The sequence below is a fragment of the Brachyistius frenatus genome, unplaced genomic scaffold (genome assembly GCF_029030835.1).
Source record: "Brachyistius frenatus isolate BFR_SWC_R1_liver_20210118 unplaced genomic scaffold, ASM2903083v1 Contig_475, whole genome shotgun sequence".
Taxonomy (NCBI): Eukaryota; Metazoa; Chordata; class Actinopteri; family Embiotocidae; genus Brachyistius; species Brachyistius frenatus.
In genome coordinates this window covers 84,776-103,484 of record NW_027211074.1, presented here as the reverse complement: position 1 = coordinate 103,484, position 18,709 = coordinate 84,776, and the positions used below count along the sequence as shown (strand labels likewise).

The 18,709-nt window shown below is 39.2% G+C and overlaps 3 protein-coding genes across 3 annotated transcripts in view; 1 reads left to right on the top strand and 2 right to left on the bottom strand.

Annotated features, from left to right (window-relative positions):
- ppp1r7 (protein phosphatase 1, regulatory (inhibitor) subunit 7) overlaps nucleotides 1-18,709 on the top strand; it is a 109,919-nt gene that overhangs the window by 8,583 nt on the left and 82,627 nt on the right. The window lies entirely within an intron of this gene.
- aire (autoimmune regulator) lies at nucleotides 4,270-9,579 on the bottom strand. The gene is made up of 12 exons (XM_069687563.1): nucleotides 9,433-9,579; nucleotides 8,958-9,134; nucleotides 8,204-8,387; nucleotides 7,946-8,011; nucleotides 7,711-7,833; nucleotides 7,333-7,469; nucleotides 7,115-7,236; nucleotides 6,960-7,029; nucleotides 6,019-6,140; nucleotides 5,352-5,430; nucleotides 4,993-5,091; nucleotides 4,270-4,398 (listed from the first exon to the last, which is right to left on the bottom strand). Exons 1-12 carry the CDS (start codon nucleotides 9,577-9,579, stop codon nucleotides 4,279-4,281), a joined length of 1,446 nt encoding a protein of 481 aa, XP_069543664.1. The 3' UTR covers nucleotides 4,270-4,278.
- On the bottom strand, nucleotides 11,044-18,101 carry LOC138614260 (ras-related protein Rab-6B-like). The gene is made up of 8 exons (XM_069687571.1): nucleotides 17,912-18,101; nucleotides 15,406-15,464; nucleotides 15,036-15,089; nucleotides 14,467-14,572; nucleotides 14,225-14,336; nucleotides 13,989-14,082; nucleotides 12,950-13,016; nucleotides 11,044-12,147 (listed from the first exon to the last, which is right to left on the bottom strand). The coding sequence occupies exons 1-8, from the start codon at nucleotides 17,979-17,981 to the stop codon at nucleotides 12,083-12,085; spliced, it is 627 nt and encodes a 208-aa protein (XP_069543672.1). The 5' UTR covers nucleotides 17,982-18,101; the 3' UTR covers nucleotides 11,044-12,082.

The following is an 18,709-nucleotide window of genomic DNA, read 5'->3' as shown; positions in this document are numbered from 1 at the left end:
CTGTTTGATAAATGTACTGGAGTAAAAACGATATTACATACAGCAGTGTAGTGGAGAGGAAGTATAAAGTAGTATGACACTGAAATACTTAAAAGGGAACTCCGCCTATTTTACACATCAAAATCTGTTTGCACTCTTTATTAACTGCCTTCATTTGATGAAATTTAAATCGAAGAACAGCCACACAACCACCACAATTATAACATGGGAGGAAATCACTAAATAGCCAGCACAGTAGCAGCCCCAAAAATCCATACAAATTAAGGTCAGTGAGCTCTGGCAACTGTAAACAAAATGCCTGTAGTGAGGTCAATATTTGCAGTATCAAAAGATAAAGTGACAAAAGAATGAAACAAGTACACCCATGTCATTCAGCAGAACATGTTGTTACTAAAAACAACAGATAATCGCAGTTAGCAAAATTTGATATCATTTGATAATATCATCAAACCATTACTTATTAGTTTGGTTAAAACGTTTCTGTGAGTGGCACAAAATCACAAATGTGCAGCTCAAAGGAGTAACACTTTCTGCTGTGAGTCTTCGTGCCAAGACTGTGCAGGGCCCCTCGCAGGCAATTTCCTGCCCACAACAATAGTATGAACAAAAAGCAAAGGGTCCTGCCTGGAAGTCGCACAGGCTTTACCTCTTTAGACCAGACCAGCGGTAGCCCAGCAGGAACACACACTGGAAATCTGCCCACAGTTTTAAGATGCCAAAAAAAAACTAGAGGAGAGGATCCCCAAAGCGTGGGAATTTCATCAAATTTTTCCAAAGAATTCCAGGCCTGTAACCAACAGTCTTAACCGGATGTGTGTGTGTGTTTGAGGAATTTAACCTAGTTACTTCACACTGACTGACACACAAAAATGGGTGTGGATAAGTGTCTTACTATTATTTTTGTTTGCTCACTCACTTCCCTAACGTGAAATATTTGAGAATCACTCAGTCTCTGTATTTTTAAGTTTTTACTTATTAGCCTGATGGAGCAGTGAGAAATTTACACTGTGGATTTTGACTAATGTTGAATGTATTTGTTGGTCTTCTTCATAAACTACAACACAAAATCAGTTGTTTGAGGCTTTTAAGAAGCATTAGACAAAAGTAAAGCCATGACTCAAGCCTTAAACAACACACTACTAATACTCTTGATAACCTTTGTGACCCTTTCTGCTTTATTAGACATCAAGTAAGAATGCAGTGTGGCTGAAAATAAAGGTACGTGAGACTGGAGAGGCGATAGCTGAGAGGTGAAGAGCCAGAATCAGGCATTCAACTCCATATAATGCGAAGAACAGGCCAAATGTCTTGGTGATTTTATAGAAAATTCTGAACTCTTTGCATATTCATACCACTAAAAACGGTGTATTTATTAAGATTAAAAGATGTTTTATAACTCCATATTGTTCCGCTACAACTACTGCTCAATATTATATTTTATTTTGAAACATGGGTTTTAAAGTTCTGTCAGATGCAGCCCTGCACAGAAAAACAGTTATAAATAAACTTTACTCATCTCATATTGAGAAAATTCTTGAAATAGAAAGAGTCATGACAAAGGCACGGTCTGTTTCAGTGGTGGAAGAAGAAGCAGGATCTTTTGCTTCAAAAAATTCCCTCTGTTACCGACAAAGGTCTTACATTCATATTTTGACTTGGTCGTACATGAGCATTAGCAGCAAAATAGACTCAGAAGAAAGGTAAATGTCAGAGAGTAGCCTACATTATTTGATTACTATAACTGATGCATTCATATGTAAACAGAATTTTAATGTTGCATCTGGTTGAGTTCATGTTAATCTTACTTTATATCTGATACATCATGTTTCATAAGCTGATCATATACTTTGTATAAGAAATATTGATATTATAAATAACCAATAGACACAGCTGTAAAATAAATGTAGTGGAGTCAACAGTTCAGCATTTCCATCTGTAATACTTTAAAACTGCTCCGTTCATGTTCTTCATGTAATTTATTTGCTACTGTGGGGAGTTGTTGTCTTTTACTCTGATAAAATCTCGGAGATTTCCACCTCTCTACAAGCACAAAGAGTGATTAGTGGGAGGAAATACTTCCTCTTATGATCCTGCAATGGTTACTTGAGACTCATGGTTCAGTGAAATCCTGAACACAGCGCATAACTGCGTCTGTCTCAGGTGGCGCCACCTGCAGGTGAGAAAGTGTTTGCATTTTGATTTTTTTCTTCTTTTAAGCAGGGCGTTCTCGTGGTGTTTTATCAGTTTTTCCATGTGCTTCTTCATGTGGTATAACTAGAGAAAACTGTGTGATACTAAAGGAGGACTCATGATTGAAGTCTGCAAAGTAAAAACACAACAATGCAAGATGATTGTTTTTTCAAAATATTACTCTCAGATTAGGCTATATGAATTTGAAAATGAGAAAATGATTCAAGAATGCAATTTGGGAATGAATTAAAACAGGCAACCTGCAGTGGTGCTAAGTTACTGCTATTTACACTCACTTGGAGGCTAATTTATGTTCTATTTTTCTAATTGAATTAAATATTTTTTGTTGCTCCGCTTACAGTTTTTCTCATGTTGTGTCAGTGATGCTGCCTTCCCTTCAAGGTCACAGAGCCCTCTAGAGCATGATGTTTCATGAACCATTTAGAAAGTGGACTGGTGAAGAAACAGATATGAACATGCACAGATACACACACACACACACACACACACACACACACACACACACACACACACACACACACACACACACACACACACACTGCAAAGAGCATGTTTCCCATCCTCTGTTTTGGGCCTGTAGGACCTGGGAGCCATGGTAACCGAATACCAAGGGGAGAAAAATCTGTGCACTGCCTGGCCGGGCTCCATCCCTCTGGCAGTCATGCTAAAACTCATGAATCGCATGACAAAAACAACATTCCTCATCTAAGTCATATAGTCCTCAAGGAATTCCTGTTAAACAGAGGCATTTCTTAGTGAGCATACCTCATTGTATTGAAACCATCTGGTCTAATGTGAGAATGTGAATTCTTCTCCAGATCCAAACAGAGAGAGAGAATATGACTCTCATGGAAGTTCGCATTGTCTCTCTCTGTCTTTTACGACTGTACATATGTGCATGTGTTTGTTGTAGGTTTTGAGTGTTTTCTAACATCAGTGTGTCTCAGGTGTGATTGCAGGAAAACTATGTCCTGACATGGAATCAATCTTCCATCCTCACTGCTTTCCCTGAGGGTATAAAGTCATAAAAACGCAGTTAAATCATGAAAGTATATTAAAATACACTACACACAGTAACACAGTAAAACAAAGTTTACAAATGTTATATATTTGCATTTCTGTTTGTCAGGCCTAGTCTGGTCTGAGCAGAGATGTCCATGGCCCTCTGCCTGCGCTCTCCCCATCAGTGCTGACCCCTACACAGTTGTTCCTGCTTGGCCATGATGCTACACAGATAATTAGAAAGTCTTCTCTAATAAAATGGGTTAAAGAGAAGATAGAAGAGGACAGATAACTAAAAAGCATTAGAGCAAGCATTTTTTTTAAATCTCAAAAGCCTCAGGCTGACCGTTTGTAGTGAATTCATTATCTCCAAATTTGCACCAATTAAATACAGCAGCGACTAAAGATTTTGCTGCATTATAACATGATTTTTCAGCTATCTCTTATAAAAGACCCAATGTCAAAATTATGATTTTTTTTTTGCTGTAGTTTATACATAGCATGATGCATATTCTTTTAAATAAAGTTGTGTTTAGTAAAATGTCCACAATCTACCACAAAGTATTACTGCAGCATACAAGTGCGGGTTGCACTGGACTTAATGGAATCCTGGAGGTGACAGAGTACATGCATAATGCACAGAGGATAGTGAGTGAACTGTTAAGAGGGGCACAAGTGCAAATTTGTTGTGCAGGGCCATGTAACAGGTTAATACAGCCATGCATTGACATGGCAACAGGGACACTCAAAAACAGTTGTTTTGATTTGGAACTGATGAGAGTGTGTGCTGCAACAGTGATCTCCTCTAATGTGTTGCAACAAGCAACAAGAAAATAGGAGAGGCAGTCAATGTAATGCCTCTGTTCAGATTCACAGATTCCAACTCCAAGTCCAATCCAACTGTAGCTATTTGTGCAACAACCTCCTTATGACTCATTGTTTGTAATCTGTAGTTTGAAAAGAGGCAAAAGTTTTTCTTAACTTGTGAAAAATGTTAAAAAGTCAGCAAATAACCTTCACTGTGTGTTTAGTCGGCCCCTTTTAAGTAGCCATGAGTTCATTTCATCAGCAGTGATTTACAATACTGCTTCCCTGATCGTCTTTCACTGGTAGCATCCCCTGAGAGTCTGGAAGAGGCCGAGAGATGTTGTGAAAAGCCCACTGCAAGATGCCATCAATGGAGCTCTGCTGCGACAGAAAGAGCAGAACAAAAACACAGCAGGATCGACCGTTACACACACATATCCTGGTTAAATCACATTGAAAACCATGTGTATGATATTGTGTGGTGTGGTCTTTGCCAAGGTCACACAGTAGTGATGAAGTAGATATCTTCAGCACATTCACAATCTCCCTGGAAATATAATGTATGTGAAGGTGTGTATTTGAGCAAGATTGACAGGGAGAAAAGATAAAGCAAATGTAAGGTCCTGAAAATCTTCTAATCAATCAATCTGTTATTTATAATTCTTAAAAAATGTCTACCCAGTTAATAGTTTATCAAAACTGAAATTGAGTTATTATTGGACATAAACCATACACATTATTTCACCCAAAGTAAAAATTAGAATCCACTTTAGTACAGCAGAGACTCCCACACAAACAGCACCACAACATATTCCTCACTTATTGTTTTGTCCTCATGGCTGCATGTTTACCGTGACAACTCATTCTGAGTCTGTGTGTTAAGAGTAGCAGCCATCTTGTGTCTGACATGCATTGTTACGTTCACATCACGACTACATCTGTGGTATCGACATGTAACTGAGCTCCACTCACGTCTCCCAGGATGGAGTCCAGTTCATCTTTGTGGAGGATGGGCTCAGAGACGGAGGCACTTGGATCGTGAACGGGTGTGTTTTGAACCACTGGTGTGAGCTGAAGACACACACGCATACACACACACACACACACACACACACACACACACACACACACACACACACACACACACACACACACACACACACACACACACACACACACACACACACACACACACACACACACACACACACACACACACACACACACACACATAGAAGAGATTACACACAGTACACTCTATCATAATTAAGATTGTATATTCTCTGTACGACTCAAGACAATTCAAAGTTGTTGTTTTTGTGCAGACACACCTGTGTGCCTCTGCTTTCAGCCTCTTTCTCTGCAGAGCTGTCCCACGGCCTGGAGCAGGACACGCAGATGGACCTCCCTCTTGGAAACACACAAGCACTCTGGGTGAGTCAGACAGTTTTTTGTGGCGTATAATGTTTCTGTCAATCGATATGTAATTTCCAACACTTGAGAAGATTACGGAGGGAGAAGCTCAAATCCTCTCAGCTGGAAGACTAAAGTGTTTAGTCGGCACATGGCTTCATGTAAAATGTGCTTCCAGTAACCTTTTAAAGAAACAGAACATGTGGCTGTTTTTTTTGGCAAAAATTCACTTACAAATAAAATAGCACATTTGTCATCTGTGTCTCTCGCATCATTTTGTAAAATCATTGTTTGTCATTTGCATTTAACATTATACGATACACCCAGCTGAAAGAGTCCATTAGCAATCCATTAGCCACCATTAGCCAGATAAAGATCACTTTAGCAAACACCCTTAATGCATACTGTTGATCAATATCAACATAAACAGGATTCCACAGCAAGTTCCCAGAAAGGACTTTGTATCTTACACAATGCAGATGATTTTTTTCAGAGCTTGTGTGAAATATATTCACTAAAAATGTTTCATTGTGCATCTAGGAGATGTATTATAGTGTTGAAAGAATAAATAAAAGGTTGTCTTACTTAGAGAAGTGGCAGTGAACGTGAAAACGCTCCAAACACTGAAAGCAGTGGGTCAGGTCTGCCCCTCCAAGGTGACAAACACCACACACCTCCCTCACACTGACCGGCTCTCCACCTGAGTACTGGATACACAACTTGTACAGTCAGCAAACAAGACTGTTTTGTGCATGTATCCTTGATGTATAAATATAAAAGAAGTAAAAAAATAAAAATTAAAAAAAAGAATAACTGAGGACAAAGCTGCCATTTCATTAGAATTGATGACCGGGACTGAGAAGTTAAATCATCATCAACTCTTCACCTGGTTTCTTCCACTGGACATATTCATAGACTCTGTGACACTTGTGAGGGAGGATGACAGTGATGAGTAGAACGAGACGTCTGTGATGGAGTTAGTTGGTTCGGTGGTTGTCAGCTGAGTCTGGGACGAGAGTGCCTGAATACAAAATGATGAGACTATGAACTGACTGAGGAGGAGGGGAGAAACATCAGCCTTCATTTACACATGAAAATTACTGGACATAAGAAGGTTTTTTTGAGGGAGAAGGTCTGTATAGTTTATCCCCTTTGACATAAATCAATTGCTATACAGTAATCTAATAAGTCTGGATTGTTGTTTGCAAGGATTCAATTTAATTTAATTCAATTTAAATTAAAAAAAACAAAGTTATTTCAGTGCACATAAAATGATAAAGTCCTTACAGCAGAACTTTACAGCATTATACAAAAGAATGAAACAATTCCCACATGAGTAGCTCGGAGGAAAAAAACTCCCTTTTAACAGGAAGGAACCTCCAACAGAACCAGGCTCAGGGGCGGGCAGCCATCTGCCTCGACCGGTTGAGGTGAGGGGACAGCAGTATAAAAATGACCATATGTTTTTTCAATGTTTTCAATCTCTGTGATCTTCCTTGTGTCATAATTTTGCTTTAGAAACTTACTTGTAAAGGTTGTTGGGCTTTCTCTCTTTTCACTCTGTGTCCACAGCACCACTGACACTGCCAGCTGCCACTGCAGATTAAATAACATCATTAAGTAACATTAAAAACTCCTTTTCCGATTGCACACAGATACATCCAAACCTTTTTCTCTTCACCTTGGTATGGATATAAGTGGAGGGTCAAGGCAGGCCAGATGAAAAGCTTGAGGACATCCGTCACAGCAGATCAGCTCCCCTCCATCCTTACACACCGCACACTCATCATCATTATAGTGAATCTGTGCACACACAGACACTTACTGCACATATAAGACACAAAAACAAACATCCACATCAGTGACTGGTCAAGGGTGGCTGCTATGACCTATAGTTACCATGCTTGTGGCTGTCTCCCCCTGGTGGTGAAATGTGCTCTTTGCAGAAGCAGACATGGACTTTGCTGAATTTGTCTCCTCTGACGGACCACAAGAGTAAAACTCCCCATCAACTTTGATGGGCTTTCTGGTGGACCCTGTTGAATGACAGTCCATTTTTAAAGGAGCTTTTAATGAGGGGATGCTGTTAATTCCAAAAGTGATGACATAAAGAAAAGTTACAATTGTGGCACATTTCAGGTTTGATTTTGGTCAAATGTACCAGAGGGGCAAGCCATATTACATCATTAATTTGATGTTGTTTAATTTGAAAATAATGTACCGACGATGCAAGACAGTTTTAGAGGTCAGAGGTCAGACATTAATCCTACACTTTACCGTCATAGCCGTACACCTGCTTGATATGGATATTTTCTTTGGCTTCATGTCTGCCGGGCGGATCCATGGAGGAGACCAACGAGGAAGAGGAAGAGAAGGAGGGCAGGGGGACACCACTCTGGACTGAGGACAAACCCAGTTGCACACCTGGAGTAAAAGTTTGGTTGTTTATGGATCTTTAGTATGAAAGCCTCGTTTATATATATTTTTTTCTATTAGAGATCATTGTAGTTACGGTTTCCAGATGGCAGCTGCGGGGCTGAAGCTTCACTCTTCACTCTGTATAACTTCACTTTGTTCACTGGAGGAAAATCACAAGACAGATTTTTACTGAAAGAAAAAAAACAGGAACTTGTTAAAGTAAGTGTTGCATCATCTGGTGAAGGAATTGTTAAAGTTAATTTTTATTGGACACAAGGAAGAGGAAAAATGTATTTGCATGATTCTTTCTTTTCTCTTCTTTCAGAGTGTCCTACAGTGCCTGATGTAATACTGTTGGAGGACAGACACAGAGCAGACGCATTATGGAAGATGACCTGCTCGATCACTTGTCTTGGTATGATACTGTGACTGCTGGGATTTTGTCCCTCTGTCTTCGTGTCTCCTCTTCTTGCTGTGAGGAGTTTTGTGGCCTCCAGACGATTTGTTTTCACTTCTGGAACCTGCAGCATCCTTTCCTGTCAAACAGAATCAGCAACAATATGGCACATTAAAGTTGAAACTTTTGACGTGACTAAATCTGTCCTGAAAGCTCTACTTTTGTCCACCAGATGCCAGTGAAGTTTTAATACTGCTCGGTTGAACTGTAGAAACAGATTACTTGAGCAAAAATATATGAGGACTGAGGAATGCCAGTTTCTACTTTAAACCAAAATTTACAGTTTGAAAAATGTAGTTTATTTAAATTAATTGACTGTTGCTGGTTTGTCTACCTCGACTTAACCCTCCCGTTGTCCTAGGGTCAAAATGACCCGCAGCTGTGTTCAACCAAGTTCTATTTTATTTTTATATCTTTGGGGATCTTTGGTGACAAGGAGGCTGTGAGGGTTTCTTTAAAGACACCCTCACAGCCTCCTATAAAAATAAAAATAGAAAATAGAAAAATAAAACAGAACTTGGTTGAACACAGCTGCGGGTCATTTTGACCCTAGGACAACGGGAGGGTTAACTGAATATCTAATCACTGAAGGGTGAAAGAGTATTGCATGCAGACAGACAAACATTTGGATCAAATTTGGGCGTCACACACTGGAGCGTAGGTTAGCGAGCAGTGTCTGCAGCTTGGGGTAGCTGTCCTGATTGTAGTCTTTGGATAAGTTGCTCCAGAAGGCCTGGGTGGTGGATCTGCTCTGCTCCAACACCCAGGACAGGAGGGAGTACATGGCCTTGTGGATCCCTTCTCTACCCTCCTTCTCCAGAGTGTCCTGTGAAAACAAGAGATATGTGTAGACGTGTTCTTTAAAATGCATGTCATAATAGAAGTAGACAGTCCAAGACTTTGTGGAGATTAACAGCTCCTTCAGATTTATTTCACTTTAATTAGATTTACCTTAATTTCATTTTGGAAAACATGGGAATGTTTAAAAATGGTTGTTTACCAATTTTGTAAAAATGTGATTTCCTTGGTATATTTTCCATGTTTAATGGGTGCATAATACTTACTTGTAATATAAAATAAAATAAAACTGATGTCAGATTTCCAAAGGTTTTCTCATTTCTTACCTTCAGGAGTTGCTCGGTGATGATGTTTTTGTCGGCCAAACCATAGATAAGAGGGAAAGGGTCATCCACAGCCATTGCAATGTCTGTACGCAGCTCCCTCAGCAGAGAGCGAAGATTCGTGTCCCTGAACACCTCCACCCTGGACATGATCTGCTTTGTAAATGAGAGCTGAAGTGATCTGTAAGGGCCTGAGATCATAGATCAAGTGTTTTGGATTCAAGAGGTGTGTCCTTCTCAGGGAAGGAAATATTGTACAGGTGCATCGTTTCATGCCGACAAGGAATGTGGTTCATCTTGAAAAACCTTTGATGTATGTTTACATATAACCTTGTGTTTCAGCTTTTCATTTAAGTATTATATATCTCTGTATTTGCTTATGTAACACTGAAGCCACTAATTCAGACTTTCTGAGATTTTCAGAAACTCCACAGAGCAGGTTACACCCCAGGGAGTCCATGTTGTGACCTTTTGTCTCTGTGGAGTTCATTTTAACAGCACTAACTGCCTCCGTCCAGGGGAATACCTGCCCTCTTACATCAGGGGAGCTCAGTGAAGAGACCTGCTGTGTCACAATGACAGTTTTCTTCTTAAAAGGTTCTTTCCATCTTAACTTCCCCTCACCTGTCAGGTTCTCAGACACTGACTCACTGCAGGGAAGTCAGCATTAGTGTTATAATTTACTTTGCAATAGGCAGGAGAAAATTACCACGATAAATAATTAACTGATTGACAGAAAAACTGCATTCATGGTTGACTGATTTGTTCTCAGTCCATTTTCCTCAGTTGCTGTTACTTTGTTTCTTATATTATACTTATAATTCAAGAGGTAATGCGAGCATGAATAGGTCCACCACTCACAAGGATGATTTAACTTAGCATAAAGACTAAAAACTAAAGCCAGAACAATTAGGTAGGTCTAAAGGTTGAAAACAGGGAGCCTGGCTGTGATGGACAAAAAGAGTCCTTTCTCGAAATGTCAAACTATTACTTAACTGTCTCTTTCTTTAGCACAAGCATTATAAACATGCATGTAGTTAATTATTCTCATGTCTGTTCACAATTAAGGCTGCTTGCTTGCCAATTAGTTTAAAATCAGCGAATGTTAGCTCACAAGCATTAGCCTTAGCAGTAAGAGGCTGGATTGTATGTTGACATTTTCAGTTGATGGCTTGGTTACAAGGTTAAAGCTATAGTACGGGACTTCCACATATAAAAGACCGTCTGTTACATTCGAGCCCAGGCCGAAGGAAGTCATAAAATGCTGATTAAACCTATCACCACCAGATAAAGCTTTGATAAACTGTTTCACAGTATAGGCTAAGCAAAGTTTTTCTGTCTGTGGCAACATTGACCAGTTGACAAACACTGTTACTGCAACTAAATGAAAACATATGTTGTCTAAATGAGGCTGCCCAAAATCAAATTTTTTTAAACAATAGAAATTAACATTTACAGGGGCCCATCTGTTTTCTATTGGTGCCTTACCTAAAACTGTGTTTAAAACCTGCTTGAGTCAAGTGCTTCTATTTCCCTTTGATGATAATAAAATCAAACATATGTTCGTTATACTCCTTCATTAAAAACAGAAATAAAATCCAAGATACAAGTAAATTGAGCAGACCATTTTGCTGCCAGGTAAATGTTGATGGGTAGGGAGAGTGAAGCCCTTTAATCTGTAATTTATTAATCATTAAACATTATTACATTATTCATACTGGTGAACAAAGACCACTTCTACAGAGGGACGTTCACAACATACATATTACATTATTATATACAGTGCAGTGCATTACAGTGGATTGTTATATGTGTGTTGCCGGGATGGAGGGATGGGAAGACTGAGAGGAGAGAGGGACAGAGGGAGGAAAGAAGGAAAAGGGGAGGTTATTTTTTTGGAGGGATGGAGAGTTGTGATAGTAAGTTTTCTTTTTATTACTTCATTTTTTTTTTTTTTAACCACAGTACAGTTTGTTCTATAAAAGTTAAACCCATAGAGAGATAGAGTGCCACATTTTCACAGCTACTGTTAGGTGAACCTACTGGAAGTTGACTCTTGTGGGAATATCAAATGAGATACATTTTGTCATGAGATGCTATAGAGAGATGCTATAAAACATTCTAAGATAGTCAGCCTCCTTCCAGAGCGCGGAAACCCTGGAGGGCAGGCCAAAGGTCAAAGGTCAAAGGTCAAAGATCAGATCAGCGTGCATGCGTGCTGCAGACATTCAGACATGTTCAGCCACCTAGAAAAATGGCTGAACCCCCACCCCCTGCTATTTCTTCTTCTGTGTTCAGGCATCATTTTTGGTGCTTTCCCTTTTTATATATAAAAAATACAAAACATAACAACGAAAAGAACTCCATTGGTTGTCCCGTTTTTTTCTCCCTTTTTCATTTTTCCCAAACTGTTTTTTATTCATTTTCATTGCAACATTTTTTTCCTTCCCTTTTCTCCTCCAGTCACTTACATATTGACAAAGTATACAATATTTTACAACTGAACAAGACTGAAAGGTAACATTTGATTTGTCCAATGAGATACAAGGCCCAGATCCTATATCCAATCAGAGAAGTCAACTGGAAGCTAACCAGTAGTAAGCAACACAACAAGCCTATGGTGTGAAGGGAGCTGTCCAGATGCAGCTCTGCATTAACATGAGCACCCGCCCTCGGGGACAGTAGGCTCTGCCGGTTTGTCCAGCTTGATGTCGATCACTGGAAATTTTCCAGTTAAGGAGAAGTCGCATTGTTGATGAAATAAATGGATAGATACGATTGTTTTTCTGATCAGCAGTTTGAGAACATCAATGAAATTGTCAGACTGTTATTTATCAAAGTGGATGCAGCACAACCAGTAGGATATTGTCGTTCATTATATACTACACTTTCTTCTTCTTGGTTAAAAACCAAAGCCTACATTACCCACAATGCAGCTTAACCCCCAGCAGTTCGGTCAAAGATTCAAGTGTCTCAAGTAAGTCTCCTTCTTATTAACCTCTCTTCTTGTCTTGTCCTGGCATATTTGTCCCATATATATACCCAGTAAGTTTTATCAACAAATCCATACACGTACTACACTGTAATTTGTGGGCTGAAATTTAAAGTCAATTGTCAGCTGTTTATTTTTTTAAACTGTAAAATACAAAATAGAATTTTGAAGTTTAATTTATGATATTTTTCCCGTATTAATTCAGATTTCTTGATAAGTATCCTTCTTTTCAATCAGTCCCTCTCCTGCTTTAGACATCCGTCCTCCATCACACGTCCTCTCTCCTGCTGTCACTTCTCACACAGCCACTATGTGGTGCTGCACCTGTGCATCCACAATATCTTCCTGGCTCTGAGCAGTTCTTCTCTATTAAGCATAAAAGGTTTAATGGCTGATTCCTCGGTAGACAGTAGGCTGGGCTGTCTGTTTGTACGAGAGCCAACAACCACTAAGAGATTAAAAATAAGCTGCCCATTTCTCGGCTGTTTGGCTCTCTGCACAGTGAGTCAGATCGGCCGTAAAGGATACTGCCTTCAGGGTTTGCGTCGTCCAAGCTTTCCATTCCAGGTAGGGCCGCTGCAACTCGACGAAACAGCTAGGATGAGAAAAGGGAAGAGAATAGAGGAAAGAAGAGAGGAGGGAGAGGGAGAGAGGGAAAAAAGGGATATTATGAGTAGGAAGGTTAAAATGTGTATTAAATATTTTATATAGAGTGCTGCTTTTGTTTTTTTATGTGCATACACTAAATACACAGAAATATTTTGGGATGACGAGTGCTATTTTGTATCACGACATCCCCTAATTATAGATGGAGTACTGTTTGATTTTTTGTTTCTGCATTTATATGGATGTTTGCCCAGTGTAGAACTGAAAGGTTGAAATGTTGCCTCATTACATTTTTGAGCAGTGACAAAGGAAGCACTGATATCCCTGCAATACCACAATGTACACTGTAAAAAAAAATAAAAGTATATAAGACTTATCTGCAAAATGTACTTACAATATCAAAACTAACTGTATTCAGTGCAGAAATGTTGCTTGTTTCAATTAATAGCTGTATCACATTAGATTATCACTGCTGAGGTATTAAACTCTAAGTAAGAATTTCACTGTTGTAGCTGATCATATTTTATCAGTTTTCTATGTAAAATCCTATTTGTAAAACGCATAGTAACTATCGCAGTCAGCAGTGAAGTAGAAAGCACAATATTTCCTTCAGAACTGTAGAGGACTAGAAATATAAAGTGGCATGACACAGAACTACTAAATACTAGTACCTCAAATTAGTACTTAAGTGCAGTACTCAAGTAAGTGTACCAGATTACATTCCTGCACTATTTTTAGGAGATCACAATATGTGTAAACTTCCTGTCCTTTATTCCTTTGTATGCACATGTAGCTAACTTTGCACTACACTCGTTACTACTGTCGCACATATTTACTCGTATCAATTTTATTAATCCACACTGGTGGCTCGATCATGTTGGAGGGACACAGCAATGGCAGAGATTCTGATATCAAGTGAGGCTCAAAATGCTGTGAAATATGGTGAAACTACAGGGATCACCTGCTTGACATTGCAGCCTGTCTTGGCACTGGTCTCGATGAACATGACGTTCAGCTCTTTGGCTCTCTGCTCTCCTTCCTCGATCGTGATTTGCCTGCAGGAGAAAAAGAAAATCAGGCCAGACTCAGCATTTCAGGCTAATTCATTCAGTACACTGACGTGTTGCTTTCAACCGCTTTCTGTTCTTTTAATAAAATATCTCCACGTTAAAGTTGATTATGAACCAACATATTTACCTCTTCTCCTCCAGGTCTGTCTTGTTGCCTACTAGCATGATGATGACATCACCTCCTCTCTCTGTCCTGACATCATCAATCCATTTGCAGGTCTGCTGGAATGAATTCACATCTGGGGAGACCAGAGCCTCATGTTACATCCAGTCTTTCCTTGTCATTCAAATCCCATATCTCAAACAGCAGAAAAACAGATTAATACACAGGCACATGCATCGTCATGCAGGTAGCAAGTTGCTGCTCACTTGTAATGTCATAGACAACCACGGCCACTGTAGAGTCTCGTATGTAGCTGGGAATGAGGCTCCTGAAACGCTCCTGTCCAGCTGTATCCCACAGCTGCAGCCTTACCTGCATGTGTCACAAATACAGAAATGCATGCCTTCAGCAGCTGTTTCAGCATTAACTGTCACACCACATGCAGACTATACACATGTAAAGGCCTTGTAAGTACACTTCCAAGGGGATAAGCCAGTATCAGCTCGTGTGCAGGCTGGCAGAGCTTAATATCCCAACAAAGAAACAGTATTAATACTAAAGTAGATGATTCATGGGTGAGGCTTTGACTTGTTAGGGCTAGAAAAGTCAATGCACCAAAGCTATTCCTACCAGAAATAACCTTAGGATAATCATGTTAGTGTGTGAAGAGAGCTGTAATTAACCAAATCAAATCAAGGATTATTCAAAACAGAGTGGAAATTGGGACGTTCCTCACTTGAGATGTTGACTAAAACCCTACAAGTAAATGTGTATCAATTCATCTGTACATGTGTTTTATAAATGTGAATTTAAAATGACAATCAAGGTTTCCTACTGTTCGGTCTTCCAGGTACATTGTCTTTGATAGGAAGTCAATTCCAATGGTCGCCTGTGGTGAAGAAAGACCAAAAAATATTCAGAATGAAACAGAGTAAGTGAAATTTAGAAGGCTCACTGCTCTCATCCAAATGATTTCTGTTAAATAAGAGCAAAACACAAAAAGCTGTTAAGAGACAAAAAAAAAGAAAAAAGGAGCTAATGAGTACAGAAACTGAATCAGACTGAAATACTAATTTAATTTGCACGATTTGTGGAGCTTGTAGAAGAAGAGGTAACCCGACATCACTTATTCTGCCATCAATTAATGCACCCCACTGTTCTTTATCAATTAATATTCTTCTGGTTCTGTATCTGGTGAGTCTCACCTGATATGTGTTGTCGAAACTGTCATACATGAATCTAGTGATGAGAGATGTTTTCCCCACTGAAACAGAACAGAGCACACAGATGTTGATTTTCAGTGAGGTGTTGGTGCAGATCACCAAGAATCTTCAAAGACATCAATAAACGATTTCTATTAACATCATTCAATGAAAATAGGTTTCTTTGATGTGACAGAATGACAGTAAATGACAGTTTCACATTCGATCACTGCCACTTTAACCATCACTATCAACCCAATAACAATTTAAAGAAATACAAGAGAATAAAATCCATATAATGGAAACATTAGATTTGACTTGAGGCAATTAAAAGAAAAAACATGAGCTCACTCATGACTCAGTGGAACAAAATCTGCCTGATAATTCAGCAACATTACTGTAATTTTACTTTATATCAATTAATTTCTTTAATGATAGGTTCTGTAATAAAGGATCAATGAATAACTTCTCCTATTCTTATCCTTACTAATCCTTCCAAAAACGACATTTCACTGCAAAGTAAGCAATTAAAATTTGTTTTCTACACTCTCTGTATCGTATAGTATCTGACATCTTAATGTCTCACACTGCCAAACCAGATGTGTAAATGCTCCTCATGAGCAAAACAATATTAAAGAAATCTATAAAACTAAATGGTGTCAATGATGGAAAGTTTAAAATCTTTTCAGGGCTGCAGCTGATAATATTTTCATTCGTTGATCATATCTCCAAAACAATACAAAACAGAGTAAAAAGCTGCAACCTGAGACCTAAATTGTAATTATGACTGTTTGTATCTTGCGCCATTTTGAATTTGTTTTCTTGTTGTGTCTTAAGTTTTGTGCCAATTTGTACATATTCTGTTACTGATTTTGTGTCATGTGCTGGTTTGCTTATATCTTAGTGGCGGAGTTTTTGTAATTTATCCATGCTCTATACAAATAAACATTAACAATATGAATAAACATCGACTTAATGTTTCAGCTAAAATAAATGTTGTTCTTGAAAGCCAGTGTGAGAAGACTGCAATGAGGAAAAATATTATTGATTAACAACTAATAAAACGTATGTTGCATCCAAAATAATCACCGGAAAAGATTGTGACTCTTCACGAGACAGATACACAACACATGAAGGTTTGATCTGTTTCGCAGCGTTCGTAAGCCAGATGGAGACTTCTCAGAGGTTCAAGGTGAGCCTCCATTTGTATTTACATCCTTCCCAGCACCATCTTTCACACCATTTTACACCAGATCTTTACATGAGTGAGGACAGGAGTGTTTTCAGCAGGCCCCTGCTCTCATGCAGAGACCTCTGTGCAGACAGCAGTAGTTTGGAAGCCAGCGATGGGCAGTGGCCACGTCAGGCCTCACTTTCAGCACCATGGACAGCAACATTGCAGTACAAGGCCACACAAACACACACAGGGAGGCTTCCAGTCGACATACAGCCCTGTCATAGACATCCAACACACACACACACACACACACACACACACACACACACACACACACACACACACACACACACACACACACACACACACACACACACACACTGAGGCGTCACAATGTAAAACACAATCACCAGTTAAGCTGCTGTCATATTAGACCTAACTGTGCGTATATTCTGTTCTTTTTCGTTGTTTTTGATGGGCTATTGATGAGCTCCTCCTGCTGCCACTCTGGATGTCTCATGTCTGAACACGTATCCGGCAGCTTTACAGCGCTAAACCATTATCGATCAGCTCCTCCTGAATTTGTGCCATCACATCAAAGCACGTACACAGTCATTCCCACCCTGAATACATGGATTATTGAACAAATAGTATAACGTTGTCGCGCTGTCAGGCCCGTTTTTATTGGATTATTTATGGGAGCGAAGCGGAGACTGCGAGGTTCGGAGATGCTACAGACATCGGCAGCCTAGGGTGTGTCCCGAACTGACACATGGGGGACTGTTTATTACCTTCTTTAAAAACACCAGCGGTGGGAGAAATAATAAACACTGTCATATAATAAGAAAAAAAACCAAAGGATCGTTCGTGTCATAAATTGGCGATGTGAGTGAAATAAAGCCGTTATGTGGAAAAGGCTGAGCATATTTGTCGGTCACTGCAGCACATCAAAACATCCGAATTCATATCGCCTGCTATGATACCAATTATGACAATTTGCGACAAATAAACCACCCTCAAAAATATCAATTACAGTTGGCATTTATATTTGAAAGATCACAATGGTTGTATTTAATTAAAAGGTTTAAAATGATTTGCATGCGTTTATTTTTTTTTTTCTGTTCTGGTTGTTTTTTTTCACCTCGGTTAATCGAATTTTTTTCTGCCACGGATTGTGCCGGGAGCACCATGGGCGTCAGATAAACCAAAACCAGCCGGCTGTACACTTTAAACTTCCAAAAAAAACAACACGATTTACATACATGGCCTTCAACATATAGGCTCCGCATGTTTGATGAGGATAACCCAAACCTCCCCCGAGCACTGACTCACCGCTCTGCTCTCCCAAAAATACGAGTTTAAATTTCCTCAGGGGGTTCCCCAAATCTCCTCCAGCTGACATGTTGGCAGATAAACAGCTCAACTTGGATTATGTTATGTGTTCTTATCGCTCGGCGTCTCCTCCGTTGTGGGTGCGCAGGGGATCCTCCTCTCCTCACAGAATGATGGGAATGCAGCTCAGCATCCTCCTGTCAGTTTGGGGATCTTGTGCGCATGCGCGACCTCACCTTTTTCAAACCCTCACCTTTCTATTGGACATGAAACTGAACTATGATTTACATGTCCGAGATATAAACTAATAAAAACATGCATGACTGCTACGGCAAAGTAAATAAAGGCAGTTGATTACACATCACATCGTTTTCATTAGATCATACAGTTAACATTGGTTTTGCCACATGACTTTACTGGTCAATAAAAAACATTTAACAGCTTCAGTTACTGGCTGCTTTATAAATTAAAATGTGCCCATAAAATTATTTCCATCATAATCATTCAAAAACAATCGGATGCAGTGTTAAGAAAAAAAAAAAAATCCATATATCCTTTAATTTGAATTAATTTAGTTAATTTTGGAAGCGAAAACCCCAAACTCTATTTGGTTTAAGACTACTGGTCAAGAAATCAGCTAATTGAGAAAATAATTAGAAATGATTATCAGCTGCTGCCAAATTTAGCCAAACTTCTACCAACTGCAGCACTACTTGATTTGTGCATTCATGTCAATAGAGTGTTAAAATATCAAAATAAAACTCAAAAAAAGCCTTTCTATATTAAATATTACTTTTA

Coding starts and splice junctions, on each gene's coding strand:
- LOC138614260 (XM_069687571.1), bottom strand. CDS start 17,981: ATGTCAGCTGGAGGAGATTTGGGGAACCCCCTGAGGAAATTTAAACTC. Junction 15,465..17,911: donor ATTTTTGGGAGAGCAGAGCG/GTGAGTCAGTGC, acceptor GTTCTGTTTCAG/TGGGGAAAACATCTCTCATC. Junction 14,573..15,035: donor TGTACCTGGAAGACCGAACA/GTAGGAAACCTT, acceptor TGACACATGCAG/GTAAGGCTGCAGCTGTGGGA.
- aire (XM_069687563.1), bottom strand. CDS start 9,579: ATGTCCAGGGTGGAGGTGTTCAGGGACACGAATCTTCGCTCTCTGCTG. Junction 7,030..7,114: donor CCACTTATATCCATACCAAG/GTGAAGAGAAAA, acceptor TTTAATCTGCAG/TGGCAGCTGGCAGTGTCAGT. Junction 5,431..6,018: donor GTTCACTGCCACTTCTCTAA/GTAAGACAACCT, acceptor TGTGTTTCCAAG/AGGGAGGTCCATCTGCGTGT.